General features: G+C 50.2%; 1 protein-coding gene across 1 annotated transcript in view; it reads left to right on the forward strand.

Annotated features, from left to right (window-relative positions):
- Nucleotides 1-1711: 1711 nt before the first annotated feature.
- The window catches only part of LOC123732807 (E3 ubiquitin-protein ligase SMURF1-like), a 70493-nt gene continuing 59044 nt past the window's right edge, over nucleotides 1712-13160 (forward strand). Inside the window, 2 exon segments of the mRNA XM_045712089.1 lie at nucleotides 1712-1996; nucleotides 9964-10002. Coding sequence (XP_045568045.1) covers nucleotides 1942-1996; nucleotides 9964-10002 — 94 coding nt within the window. The 5' untranslated portion in view covers nucleotides 1712-1941.

Raw genomic sequence — 13160 nt, forward strand, 5'->3', positions numbered from 1 at the left:
CATGTACTCCCCCTATACCCTATCTATACCCTAATGCATGTACTCCCCCTATACCCTATGTGTCCAATCTATAGCGAAGAACAGCCGAATGCCAAAGGAATGGGCTGGTGTGTGTGTGTGATCATTTAGTTTGTGCAGTAAACAGCATTATGAGAGACTCCTTTGTTCCACAGCTAATCACACTAGTGACCACTAACCCAAAGCAGCTAAAACTACTAAACTAATCCGTGCAACCTAACATTTTCTCTCATTTACCCTCTCCTTCCTTCCTTCCTTCCTTCCTTCCTTCCTTCCTTCCTTCCTTCCTTCCTTCCTTCCTTCCTGCCTTCCTGCCTTCCTTCCTTCCTGCCTTCCTTCCTTCCTCCCTTCCTTTCCTTCCTTCCTTCCTTCCTTCCTTCCTTCCTTCCTTCCTTCCTTCCTTCCTTCCTTTCTCTCTCTCTTCTCTCCTTCCTTCCTTTCCTTCTCTCCTTCCTTTCTTTCTCTCTCTTCTTTACCGTCTCCTCCCTTCCTTTCCTTCTCTCCTTCCTTCCTTTCCTTCTCTCCTTCCTTCCTTTCCTTCTCTCCTTCCTTCCTTTCCTTCTCTCCTTCCTTCCTTCCTTTCCTTCTCTCCTTCCTTCCTTTCCTTCTCTCTCTTCTTTACCGTCTCCTCCCTTCCTTTCCTTCTCTCTGTCTCTCCTTACTCTTTCCTCCTTCCCGCCTCCTTCTCTCTCCTTGCCGTTCACACTTTAAAAAAAAAAAATAAATAATAATTTATCCTAAACAGTCCGATTCCCGAGCACGCCTATGTTTCCAGAGCCGAGGAAGTATTAGCCATGTAACTTCAGGACATGCCTGTTTGAGCCAGTCCAGAACATAGAGATCCTATCACATTACTAGAGGGGATAGTGTCGTAAACCGTCAACCTTCCAGAATGGGGTGAAAATCGCAGCCATATTGTGTCAGGGAGAAATCCAAACCATTCAAATTGGAACGATGGTATATTATCCATTAAAATAAAAATAAAAAAGCATGTGATATCAGAAATGGTGTAATATTATTATTGTCAACCTAAAATATAGTAATTTATACCATGGCATGGTTGAATGCTCATTTCTGAGTGGCTTGAATGGCATTTTTAAAGCGTGATTTTATTTCCCTTTATAAACTGGGTGGTTCGAGCCCTGAATGCTGATTGGCTGACAGCCGTGGTTACAACGGGCATGACAAAACACTTTTTTTAATTTTTACTGTTCTAATTACATTGATAACCAGTTTATAATAGCAATAATAGCACTTCGGGGGTTTGTGATATATGGCCAATATACCACGGCTAAGGGCTGTATCCAGGCTTCAAACAAACGCATTTCTAAAGACAATGAACAATGTGGAAGGTACTGTATTTTCCACGACGCGCTAGTGGAGTGGAAATAACCTTCCACGGAGTTGCATTGTCCCTTTTATACCACGGCTATAATTTAACACATTTGCTGCTAGAAATGTGTTTTGTTTGTCTTCAGAAATGTGTTTTGTTCTTTAAATAATGGAATCATTGCTCTATAACAGGCTGGCCAGTTAGCTAAAACACATACAGTACAGATAAATGATTTACATTCATTATTTTATTCTCCCACAATATCTTATCACAGCACTGGGAAAACCATAGTTGCTCAACTCCCTGACCAACATGGCTGACCTTTTAGACAACTATATATAAGGATCCCCCCCCCTCCTCCTTTATCCCTTCTAGTATTCTAACTTTATGGTCCAGAGCCACCTTGAAAATGTCCGTCTGTGTTGCTGCTTGTTCGGGACGGGGGATTTCGCCTGGAAATAATACACATTTCCACTTGAAGAAGACAAGCCACATATTCTAACAACCTAGAGGTCCAAATATCCTCAGGAGGAGTGTTGGGAGTTGGTTATATTGAAGCTGGCGTTTACAACCACTGTTCTTCCGTTGTGATGTCGGGTCCCGGCTCTCAGAGAAACGTGTCCAGCATTAAAATCCGCCTGACAGGTAAAAAACTAATAACGGTAGATAACTAAAACGTTTTACGGTTCATTTGAGTGTTGTTTTTTTTGGGGGGGATTAAAAACAGATAAAATCCGCTGGACAGACCTGTCATGGCGATAACTACATCCGGTTCTTCTATTTACTAACATCTTAACGTCTAATATAGGTAACGTTAACTAGTACTAGTTAGTTAAAACACATAATAATAACTCAACAACCAAACGGACGAGGATAACTAGTTCGTGGATATTTAACTAGTACATTTTAGATTTGATATTCGCCTGTTTTAACAAGCTAGTTAGTGTCTTGTCATGTCCAAGGTGTTTTTACTAGGTTAACTAACGGGAATAGTTAGTTAGTTAGTTAGTTTAGTTAGGTTAGCCATGATCTGAATGCTAATCCGACGGGACAAACAACAACTGTTTAGTCGACTATCTGACACGGTGGCCTAACCAGACCTAAACATTTAGTCATTTCTAGACAAACCAGGAGTTATTCCTGCTAACTACCTTCCCCTCTATAACTGACCTGCTCTCTCTACATTACCTACATATCTAACCTGGCTAACCAGCTAGCGTTTACAGATGTAGCTAGCTAGCTAACTACCTTCCCCTCTATAACTGACCTGCTCTCTCTACATTACCTACATATCTAACCTGGCTAACCAGCTAGCGTTTACAGATGTAGCTAGCTAGCTAACTACCTTCCCCTCTATAACTGACCTGCTCTCTCTACATTACCTACATATCTAACCTGGCTAACCAGCTAGCGTTTACAGATGTAGCTAGCTAGCTAACTACCTTCCTCTCTATAACTGACCTGCTCTCTCTACATTACCTACATATCTAACCTGGCTAACTAGCTAACTACCTTCCCCTCTATAACTGACCTGCTCTCTCTACATTACCTACATATCTAACCTGGCTAACCAGCTAGCGTTTACAGATGTAGCTAGCTAGCTAACTACCTTCCCCTCTATAACTGACCTGCTCTCTCTACATTACCTACATATCTAACCTGGCTAACCAGCTAGCGTTTACAGATGTAGCTAGCTAGCTAACTGATCTCAAAAGCACCTAGTTGGCAGGGTTTCTACAGCAAATTAAGCCTCTAAACTAAGTTGACTAGTGTATACTCAGTAACGTTGGCTAGCACCTAGATAGTTTGTCCATAGTTGGTTAGTTAGTAGGTTGGCACACCACACACACTGTAGCTGTGTGAACCAGTGGACGAGGCTCAGTCCAGACTGCAGTAAGACATCACTCACCTCCATCTGAATAGAGGCCCAGCCAGTCTGAATAGAGGCCCAGCCAGTCTGCATGGCTGCCGTTAACTACTACATGAATAGAGGCCCAGCCAGTCTACTACACGAATAGAGGCCCGGCCAGTCTGCATGGCTACCGTTAACTACTACATGAATAGAGGCCCAGCCAGTCTGCATGGCTGCCGTTAACTGCCACATGAATAGAGGCCCAGCCAGTCTGCATAGCTACCGTTAACTACTACATGAATAGAGGCCCAGCCAGTCTGAATAGAGGCCCAGCCAGTCTGCATGGCTGCCGTTAACTACTACATGAATAGAGGCCCAGCCAGTCTACTACGTGAATAGAGGCCCAGCCAGTCTACATAGCTACCGTTAACTACTACACGAATAGAGGCCCGGCCAGTCTGCATGGCTACCGTTAACTACTACATGAATAGAGGCCCTGCCAGTCTGCATGGCTGCCGTTAACTACTACACGAATAGAGGTCTAGCCAGTCTGCATGGCTACCGTTAACTACTACATGAATAGAGGCCCAGCCAGTCTGAATAGAGGACCAGCCAGTCTGCATGGCTGCCGTTAACTACCACATGAATAGAGGCCCAGCCAGTCTGCATAGCTACCGTTAACTACTACATGAATAGAGGCCCAGCCAGTCTGAATAGAGGCCCAGCCAGTCTGAATAGAGGCCTGGCCAGTCTGCATAGCTGCCGTTAACTACTACATGAATAGAGGCCCAGCCAGTCTGAATAGAGGCCCAGCCAGTCTGCATGGCTACCGTTAACTACTACACGAATAGAGGCCCAGCCAGTCTACTACACGAATAGAGGCCCAGCCAGTCTGCATGGCTACCGTTAACTACTACATGAATAGATGCCCAGCCAGTCTGCATGGCTGCCGTTAACTACTACATGAATAGAGTCCCAGCCAGTCTACTACATGAATAGAGGCCCAGCCAGTCTGAATAGAGGCCCGGCCAGTCTGCATGGCTACCGTTAACTACTACATGAATAGAGGCCCAGCCAGTCTGAATAGAGGCCCAGCCAGTCTGCATGGCTACCGTTAACTACTACATGAATAGAGACCCGGCCAGTCTGAATAGAGGCCCAGCCAGTCTGCATGGCTACCGTTAACTACTACATGAATAGAGGCCCAGCCAGTCTGAATAGAGGCCCAGCCAGTCTACTACACGAATAGAGGCCCAGCCAGTCTGCATGGCTACCGTTAACTACTACATGAATAGAGGCCCAGCCAGTCTGCATGGCTGCCGTTAACTACTACATGAATAGAGGCCCAGCCAGTCTGAATAGAGGCCCAGCCAGTCTGAATAGAGGCCTGGCCAGTCTGCATAGCTGCCGTTAACTACTACATGAATAGAGGCCTGGCCAGTCTGCATAGCTACCGTTAACTACTACACGAATAGAGGCCCAGCCAGTCTGAATAGAGGCCCAGCCAGTCTGCATAACTACTGTTAAATACTACACGAATAGAGGCCCAGCCAGTCTGCATGGCTACCGTTAACTACTACACGAATAGAGGCCCAGCCAGTCTACTACACGAATAGAGGCCCAGCCAGTCTGAATAGAGGCCCGGCCAGTCTGCATGGCTGCCGTTAACTACTACATGAATGGAGACCCAGCCAGACTGAATAGAGGCCCAGCCAGTCTGCATGGCTACCGTTAACTACTACATGAATAGAGGCCCAGCCAGTCTGCATGGCTACCGTTAACTACTACATGAATAGAGGCCCAGCCAGTCTGCATGGCTGCCGTTAACTACTACATGAATAGAGGCCCAGCCAGTCTACTACACGAATAGAGGCCCAGCCAGTCTGAATAGAGGCCCGGCCAGTCTGCATGGCTACCGTTAACTACTACATGAATAGAGGCCCAGCCAGTCTGAATAGAGGCCCAGCCAGTCTGCATGGCTACCGTTAACTACTACATGAATAGAGGCCCGGCCAGTCATGAATAGAGGCCCAGCCAGTCTGCATGGCTACCGTTAACTACTTCATGAATAGAGGCCCAGCCAGTCTGAATAGAGGCCCAGCCAGTCTACTACACGAATAGAGGCCCAGCCAGTCTGCATGGCTACCGTTAACTACTACATGAATAGAGGCCCAGCCAGTCTGCATGGCTGCCGTTAACTACTACATGAATAGAGACCCAGCCAGTCTGAATAGAGGCCCAGCCAGTCTGCATGGCTACCGTTAACTACTACATGAATAGAGGCCCAGCCAGTCTGAATAGAGGCCCGGCCAGTCTGCATAGCTACCGTTAACTACTACATGAATAGAGCGCCAGCCAGTCTGAATAGAGAGTCCCAGCCAGTCTGAATAGAGGCCCGGCCAGTCTGAATAGAGAGGCCCAGCCAGTCTGAATAGAGGCCCGGCCAGTCTGCATGGCTACCGTTAACTACTACAGTAACAGCCATTGTTCCAGCTGTGTGTGTTAAAATAAAACAGCCTACACCTGTTGTTTATCGAAGCATAACAGTGAAATGCTTACTTAAGGGCCCTTTACCCACAATGCAGAGAGAGAAGAAATATCAAAATAGTAACACAAGGAATCAATACACAATGTTGTCAGGATAACTTGGCCAGAGAGCAAGAGACCGTTTAATACTCTCAATGAGCCCAGGTCACCACAGACACACACTGAAATACGCTACACACGTACGCAGGATAGATGCTGAGAGAAGCTGTGGGGAGGAAAGGAGAGGGAGAGAGAGAGAGAGAGAGAGAGAGAGAGGCTGTGGGAGGAGGAGAGAGAGAAGCTGTGGGTAGGAGGAGGAGGAGGAGGGAGAGAGAGAGAGAGAGAGAGGCTGTGGGGAGAAAAGGGGAAGGAGAGGGAGAGAAGCTGTGGGGAGGAGGAGAGAGAGGGAGAGAAGCTGTGGGGAGGAGGAGAGAGAGGGAGAGAAGCTGTGGGGAGGAGGAGAGAGAGAGAGAGAGAGAAGCTGTGGGGAGGAGGAGAGAGAGAGGGAGAGAAGCTGTGGGGAGGAGGAGAGAGAGAGAGAGAAGCTGTGGGGAGGAGGAGGAGAGAGAGGGAGAGAAGCTGTGGGGAGGAGGAGAGAGAGGGAGAGAAGCTGTGGGGAGGAGGAGAGAGAGAGGGAGAGAAGCTGTGGGGAGGAGGAGAGAGAGAGAGAGAAGCTGTGGGGAGGAGGAGAGAGAGAGAGAGAGAGAAGCTGTGGGGAGGAGGAGAGAGAGAGGGAGAGAAGCTGTGGGGAGGAGGAGAGAGAGAGGGAGAGAAGCTGTGGGGAGGAGGAGAGAGGGAGAGAGAGAAGCTGTGGGGAGGAGGAGAGAGAGAGAGAGAAGCTGTGGGGAGGAGGAGGAGAGAGAGGGAGAGAAGCTGTGGGGAGGAGGAGAGAGAGGGAGAGAAGCTGTGGGGAGGAGGAGAGAGAGAGGGAGAGAAGCTGTGGGGAGGAGGAGAGAGAGAGAGAGAAGCTGTGGGGAGGAGGAGAGAGAGAGAGAGAGAGAAGCTGTGGGGAGGAGGAGAGAGAGAGGGAGAGAAGCTGTGGGGAGGAGGAGAGAGAGAGGGAGAGAAGCTGTGGGGAGGAGGAGAGAGGGAGAGAGAGAAGCTGTGGGGAGGAGGAGGGAGAGAGAGGGAGAGAGAAGCTGTGGGGAGGAGGAGAGAGAGAGAGAAGCTGTGGGGAGGAGGATGGAGAGAGAGAGAGAGAGAGAAGCTGTGGGGAGGAGGAGAGAGAGGGAGAGAGAGAAGCTGTGGGGAGGAGGAGGGAGAGAGAGAGAAGCTGTGGGGAGGAGAGAGAGAGGGAGAGAAGCTGTGGGGAGGAGGAGAGAGAGAGAAGCTGTGGGGAGGAGGAGAGAGAGAGGGAGAGAAGCTGTGGGGAGGAGGAGAGAGAGAGGGAGAGAAGCTGTGGGGAGGAGGAGAGAGAGAGAGAGAGAGAAGCTGTGGGGAGGAGGAGAGAGAGAGGGAGAGAAGCTGTGGGGAGGAGGAGAGAGAGAGGGAGAGAAGCTGTGGGGAGGAGGAGAGAGAGAGGGAGAGAAGCTGTGGGGAGGAGGAGAGAGAGAGGGAGAGAAGCTGTGGGGAGGAGGAGAGAGAGAGGGAGAAAAGCTGTGGGGAGGAGGAGAGAGAGAGGGAGAGAAGCTGTGGGGAGGAGGAGAGAGAGAGGGAGAGAAGCTGTGGGGAGGAGGAGAGAGAGAGAGAGAGAAGCTGTGGGGAGGAGGGAGAGAGAGAGAGAGAGAAGCTGTGGAGAGGAGGAGAGAGAGGGGGAGAGAGAAGCTGTGGAGAGGAGGAGGGAGAGAAAAGCTGTGGGGAGGAGGAGAGAGAGAGAGAGGGAAGCTGTGGGAGGAGGAGAGAGAGAGAGAAGCTGTGGGGAGGAGGAGAGAGAGAGGGAGAGAAGCTGTGGGGAGGAGGAGAGCGAGAGGGAGAGAAGCTGTGGGGAGGAGGAGAGAGAGAGAAGCTGTGGGGAGGAGGAGAGAGAGAGAAGCTGTGGGGAGGAGGAGAGAGAGAGGGAGAGAAGCTGTGGGGAGGAGGAGAGAGAGAGGGAGAGAAGCTGTGGGGAGGAGGAGAGAGAGAGAGGGAGAGAAGCTGTGGGGAGGAGGAGAGAGAGGGAGAGAAGCTGTGGGGAGGAGGAGAGAGAGAGAGTGAGAGAGAGAAGCTGTGGGGAGGAGGAGAGAGAGGGAGAGAGAGAAGCTGTGGAGAGGAGGAGGGAGAGAGAAGCTGTGGGGAGGAGGAGAGAGAGAGAGAGGGAAGCTGTGGGGAGGAGGAGGAGAGAGAGAGAGAATCTGTGGGGAGGAGGAGAGAGAGAGGGTGAGAAGCTGTGGGGAGGAGAGAGAGAGAGAGAGGGAGAGAGAGAAGCTGTGGGGAGGAGGAGAGAGAGGGAGAGAGAGAAGCTGTGGAGAGGAGGAGAGAGAGGGAAGCTGTGGGGAGGAGGAGAGAGAGAGAGAGGGAAGCTGTGGGGAGGAGGAGAGAGAGAGGGAGAGAAGCTGTGGGGAGGAGGAGAGAGAGAGGGAGAGAAGCTGTGGGGAGGAGGAGAGAGGGAGAGAGAGAGGGAGAGAAGCTGTGGGGAGGAGGAGGAGGAGAGAGAGAGAGAGAAGCTGTGGGGAGGAGGAGAGAGAGAGGGAGAGAAGCTGTGGGGAGGAGGAGAGAGAGAGGGAGAGAAGCTGTGGGGAGGAGGAGAGAGAGAGGGAGAGTAGCTGTGGGGAGGAGGAGAGAGAGAGAGGGAGAGAAGCTGTGGGGAGGAGGAGAGAAGGAGAGAGAGAAGCTGTGGGGAGGAGGAGAGAGAGAGGGAGAGAAGCTGTGGGGAGGAGGAGAGAGAGAGGGAGAGAAGCTGTGGGGAGGAGGAGAGAGAGAGAGGGAGAGAAGCTGTGGGGAGGAGGAGAGAAGGAGAGAGAGAAGCTGTGGGGAGGAGGAGAGAGAGAGGGAGAGAAGCTGTGGGGAGGAGGAGAGAGAGAGAGAGAGAAGCTGTGGGGAGGAGGAGAGAGAGACGGAGAGAAGCTGTGGGGAGGAGGAGAGAGGGAGAGAAGCTGTGGGGAGGAGGAGAGAGAGAGAGAAGCTGTGGGGGGAGGAGAGAGAGAGAGAGAAGTTGTGGGGAGGAGGAGAGAGAGAGAGAAGCTGTGGGAGGAGGAGAGAGGGAGAGAGAGAGAAGCTGTGGGGAGGAGGAGAGAGGGAGAGAGAGAAGCTGTGGGGAGGAGGAGAGAGAGAAGCTGTGGGGAGGAGGAGAGAGAGAAGCTGTGGGGAGGAGGAGAGCGAGATAAGCTGTGGGGAGGAGGAGAGAGAGGGAGAGAGAGAAGCTGTGGAGAGGAGGAGAGCGAGAGAAGCTGTGGGGAGGAGGAGAGGGAGAGAGAGAAGCTGTGGAGAGGAGGAGAGAGAGAGAGAGAGAGAATCTGTGGGGAGGGGAGAGAGAGTAGCTGTGGGGAGGAGGAGAGAGAGAGAGAGAGAAGCTGTGGGGAGGAGGAGAGAGAGAGAGAGAGAGAGAAGCTGTGGGGAGGAGGAGAGAGAGAGAGAGAAGCTGTGGGGAGGAGGAGAGAGAGAGAGAGAGAAGCTGTGGGGAGGAGGAGAGAGAGAGAGAGAGAAGCTGTGGGGAGGAGGAGAGAGAGAGAGAAGCTGTGGGGAGGAGGAGAGAGAGAGAGGGAAGCTGTGGGGAGGAGGAGAGAGAGAGAGAAGCTGTGGGGAGGAGGAGGGAGAGAGAGAGAGAGAGAGAGAAGCTGTGGGGAGGAGGGGAGAGAGAAGCTGTGGGGAGGAGGAGAGAGAGAGAGAGAAGCTGTGGGGAGGAGGAGAGAGAGAGAGAAGCTGTGGGGAGGAGGAGAGAGAGACGGAGAGAAGCTGTGGGGAGGAGGAGAGAGAGAGAGAAGCTGTGGGGAGGAGGAGAGAGAGAGGGAGAGAAGCTGTGGGGAGGAGGAGAGAGAGAGGGAGAGAAGCTGTGGGGAGGAGGAGAGAGAGAGAGAGAAGCTGTGGGGAGGAGGAGAGAGAGAGGGAGAGAAGCTGTGGGGAGGAGGAGAGAGAGAGGGAGAGAAGCTGTGGGGAGGAGGAGAGAGAGGGAGAGAAGCTGTGGGAGAGAAAGGGAGGGAGGTGAAGAGGGAAGCTGTGGGAGAGAAAGGGAGGGAGGTGAAGGGAGGGAGATGCTGTGGGGAGGTGAAGAGACATCCGTTGATTGGCTTACAGCAGCCTAATCACTGATCTGATTGGCTGTCAGGCTGTCTGTAGTGACATCTGTTTGGTTGACTGACTGTCTGTTCTGTGTTTCTAGTCTTATGTGCCAAGAACCTCACAAAGAAAGACTTCTTCCGTAAGTATCTCTGATCCCTCCTCTCTCTCTGTCTTCATCTCTCCTTCTGTTAGTATCTCTGATCCCTCCTCTCTCTCTGTCTACATCTCTCCTTCTGTTAGTATCTCTGATCCCTCCTCTCTCTCTGTCTACATCTCTCCTTCTGTTAGTATCTCTGATCCCTCCTCTCTCTCTGTCTACATCTCTCCTCTCCTTCTGTTAGTATCTCTGATCCCTCCTCTCTCTCTGTCTACATCTCTCCTCTCCTTCTGTTAGTATCTCTGATCCCTCCTCTCTCTCTGTCTACATCTCTCCTTCTGTTAGTATCTCTGATCCCTCCTCTCTCTCTGTCTACATCTCTCCTCTCCTTCTGTTAGTATCTCTGATCCCTCCTCTCTCTCTGTCTACATCTCTCCTTCTGTTAGTATCTCTGATCCCTCCTCTCTCTCTGTCTTCATCTCTCCTTCTGTTAGTATCTCTGATCCCTCCTCTCTCTCTGTCTTCATCTCTCCTCTCCTTCTGTTAGTATCTCTGATCCCTCCTCTCTCTCTGTCTACATCTCTCCTCTCCTTCTGTTAGTATCTCTGATCCCTCCTCTCTCTCTGTCTACATCTCTCCTCTCCTTCTGTTAGTATCTCTGATCCCTCCTCTCTCTCTGTCTACATCTCTCCTCTCCTTCTGTTAGTATCTCTGATCCCTCCTCTCTCTCTGTCTTCATCTCTCCTTCTGTTAGTATCTCTGATCCCTCCTCTCTCTCTGTCTACATCTCTCCTCTCCTTCTGTTAGTATCTCTGATCCCTCCTCTCTCTCTGTCTTCATCTCTCCTTCTGTTAGTATCTCTGATCCCTCCTCTCTCTCTGTCTACATCTCTCCTCTCCTTCTGTTAGTATCTCTGATCCCTCCTCTCTCTCTGTCTACATCTCTCCTTCTGTTAGTATCTCTGATCCCTCCTCTCTCTCTGTCTACATCTCTCCTTCTGTTAGTATCTCTGATCCCTCCTCTCTCTCTGTCTACATCTCTCCTTCTGTTAGTATCTCTGATCCCTCCTCTCTCTCTGTCTACATCTCTCCTCTCCTTCTGTTAGTATCTCTGATCCCTCCTCTCTCTCTGTCTTCATCTCTCCTCTCCTTCTGTTAGTATCTCTGATCCCTCCTCTCTCTCTGTCTTCATCTCTCCTCTCCTTCTGTTAGTATCTCTGATCCCTCCTCTCTCTCTGTCTTCATCTCTCCTTCTGTTAGTATCTCTGATCCTTCCTCTCTCTCTGTCTACATCTCTCCTTCTGTTAGTATCTCTGATCCCTCCTCTCTCTCTGTCTACATCTCTCCTCTCCTTCTGTTAGTATCTCTGATCCCTCCTCTCTCTCTGTCTACATCTCTCCTTCTGTTAGTATCTCTGATCCCTCCTCTCTCTCTGTCTTCATCTCTCCTTCTGTTAGTATCTCTGATCCCTCCTCTCTCTCTGTCTACATCTCTCCTTCTGTTAGTATCTCTGATCCCTCCTCTCTCTCTGTCTACATCTCTCCTCTCCTTCTGTTAGTATCTCTGATCCCTCCTCTCTCTCTGTCTACATCTCTCCTCTCCTTCTGTTAGTATCTCTGATCCCTCCTCTCTCTCTGTCTTCATCTCTCCTTCTGTTAGTATCTCTGATCCCTCCTCTCTCTCTGTCTACATCTCTCCTCTCCTTCTGTTAGTATCTCTGATCCCTCCTCTCTCTCTGTCTACATCTCTCCTTCTGTTAGTATCTCTGATCCCTCCTCTCTCTCTGTCTACATCTCTCCTTCTGTTAGTATCTCTGATCCCTCCTCTCTCTCTGTCTACATCTCTCCTCTCCTTCTGTTAGTATCTCTGATCCCTCCTCTCTCTCTGTCTTCATCTCTCCTCTCCTTCTGTTAGTATCTCTGATCCCTCCTCTCTCTCTGTCTACATCTCTCCTCTCCTTCTGTTAGTATCTCTGATCCCTCCTCTCTCTCTGTCTACATCTCTCCTCTCCTTCTGTTAGTATCTCTGATCCCTCCTCTCTCTCTGTCTACATCTCTCCTCTCCTTCTGTTAGTATCTCTGATCCCTCCTCTCTCTCTGTCTTCATCTCTCCTCTCCTTCTGTTAGTATCTCTGATCCCTCCTCTCTCTCTGTCTACATCTCTCCTTCTGTTAGTATCTCTGATCCCTCCTCTCTCTCTGTCTACATCTCTCCTCTCCTTCTGTTAGTATCTCTGATCCCTCCTCTCTCTCTGTCTACATCTCTCCTCTCCTTCTGTTAGTATCTCTGATCCCTCCTCTCTCTCTGTCTACATCTCTCCTCTCCTTCTGTTAGTATCTCTGATCCCTCCTCTCTCTCTGTCTTCATCTCTCCTCTCCTTCTGTTAGTATCTCTGATCCCTCCTCTCTCTCTGTCTACATCTCTCCTTCTGTTAGTATCTCTGATCCCTCCTCTCTCTCTGTCTACATCTCTCCTCTCCTTCTGTTAGTATCTCTGATCCCTCCTCTCTCTCTGTCTACATCTCTCCTCTCCTTCTGTTAGTATCTCTGATCCCTCCTCTCTCTCTGTCTACATCTCTCCTTCTGTTAGTATCTCTGATCCCTCCTCTCTCTCTGTCTTCATCTCTCCTTCTGTTAGTATCTCTGATCCCTCCTCTCTCTCTGTCTTCATCTCTCCTTCTGTTAGTATCTCTGATCCCTCCTCTCTCTCTGTCTACATCTCTCCTTCTGTTAGTATCTCTGATCCCTCCTCTCTCTCTGTCTACATCTCTCCTCTCCTTCTGTTAGTATCTCTGATCCCTCCTCTCTCTCTGTCTACATCTCTCCTCTCCTTCTGTTAGTATCTCTGATCCCTCCTCTCTCTCTGTCCTCATCTCTCCTCTCCTTCTGTTAGTATCTCTGATCCCTCCTCTCTCTCTGTCTACATCTCTCCTTCTGTTAGTATCTCTGATCCCTCCTCTCTCTCTGTCTACATCTCTCCTTCTGTTAGTATCTCTGATCCCTCCTCTCTCTCTGTCTACATCTCTCCTCTCCTTCTGTTAGTATCTCTGATCCCTCCTCTCTCTCTGTCTTCATCTCTCCTTCTGTTAGTATCTCTGATCCCTCCTCTCTCTCTGTCTTCATCTCTCCTTCTGTTAGTATCTCTGATCCCTCCTCTCTCTCTGTCTTCATCTCTCCTCTCCTTCTGTTAGTATCTCTGATCC

This window comes from Salmo salar, unplaced genomic scaffold (assembly GCF_905237065.1).
Source record: "Salmo salar unplaced genomic scaffold, Ssal_v3.1, whole genome shotgun sequence".
In the NCBI taxonomy this organism is placed as follows: domain Eukaryota; kingdom Metazoa; phylum Chordata; class Actinopteri; order Salmoniformes; family Salmonidae; genus Salmo; species Salmo salar.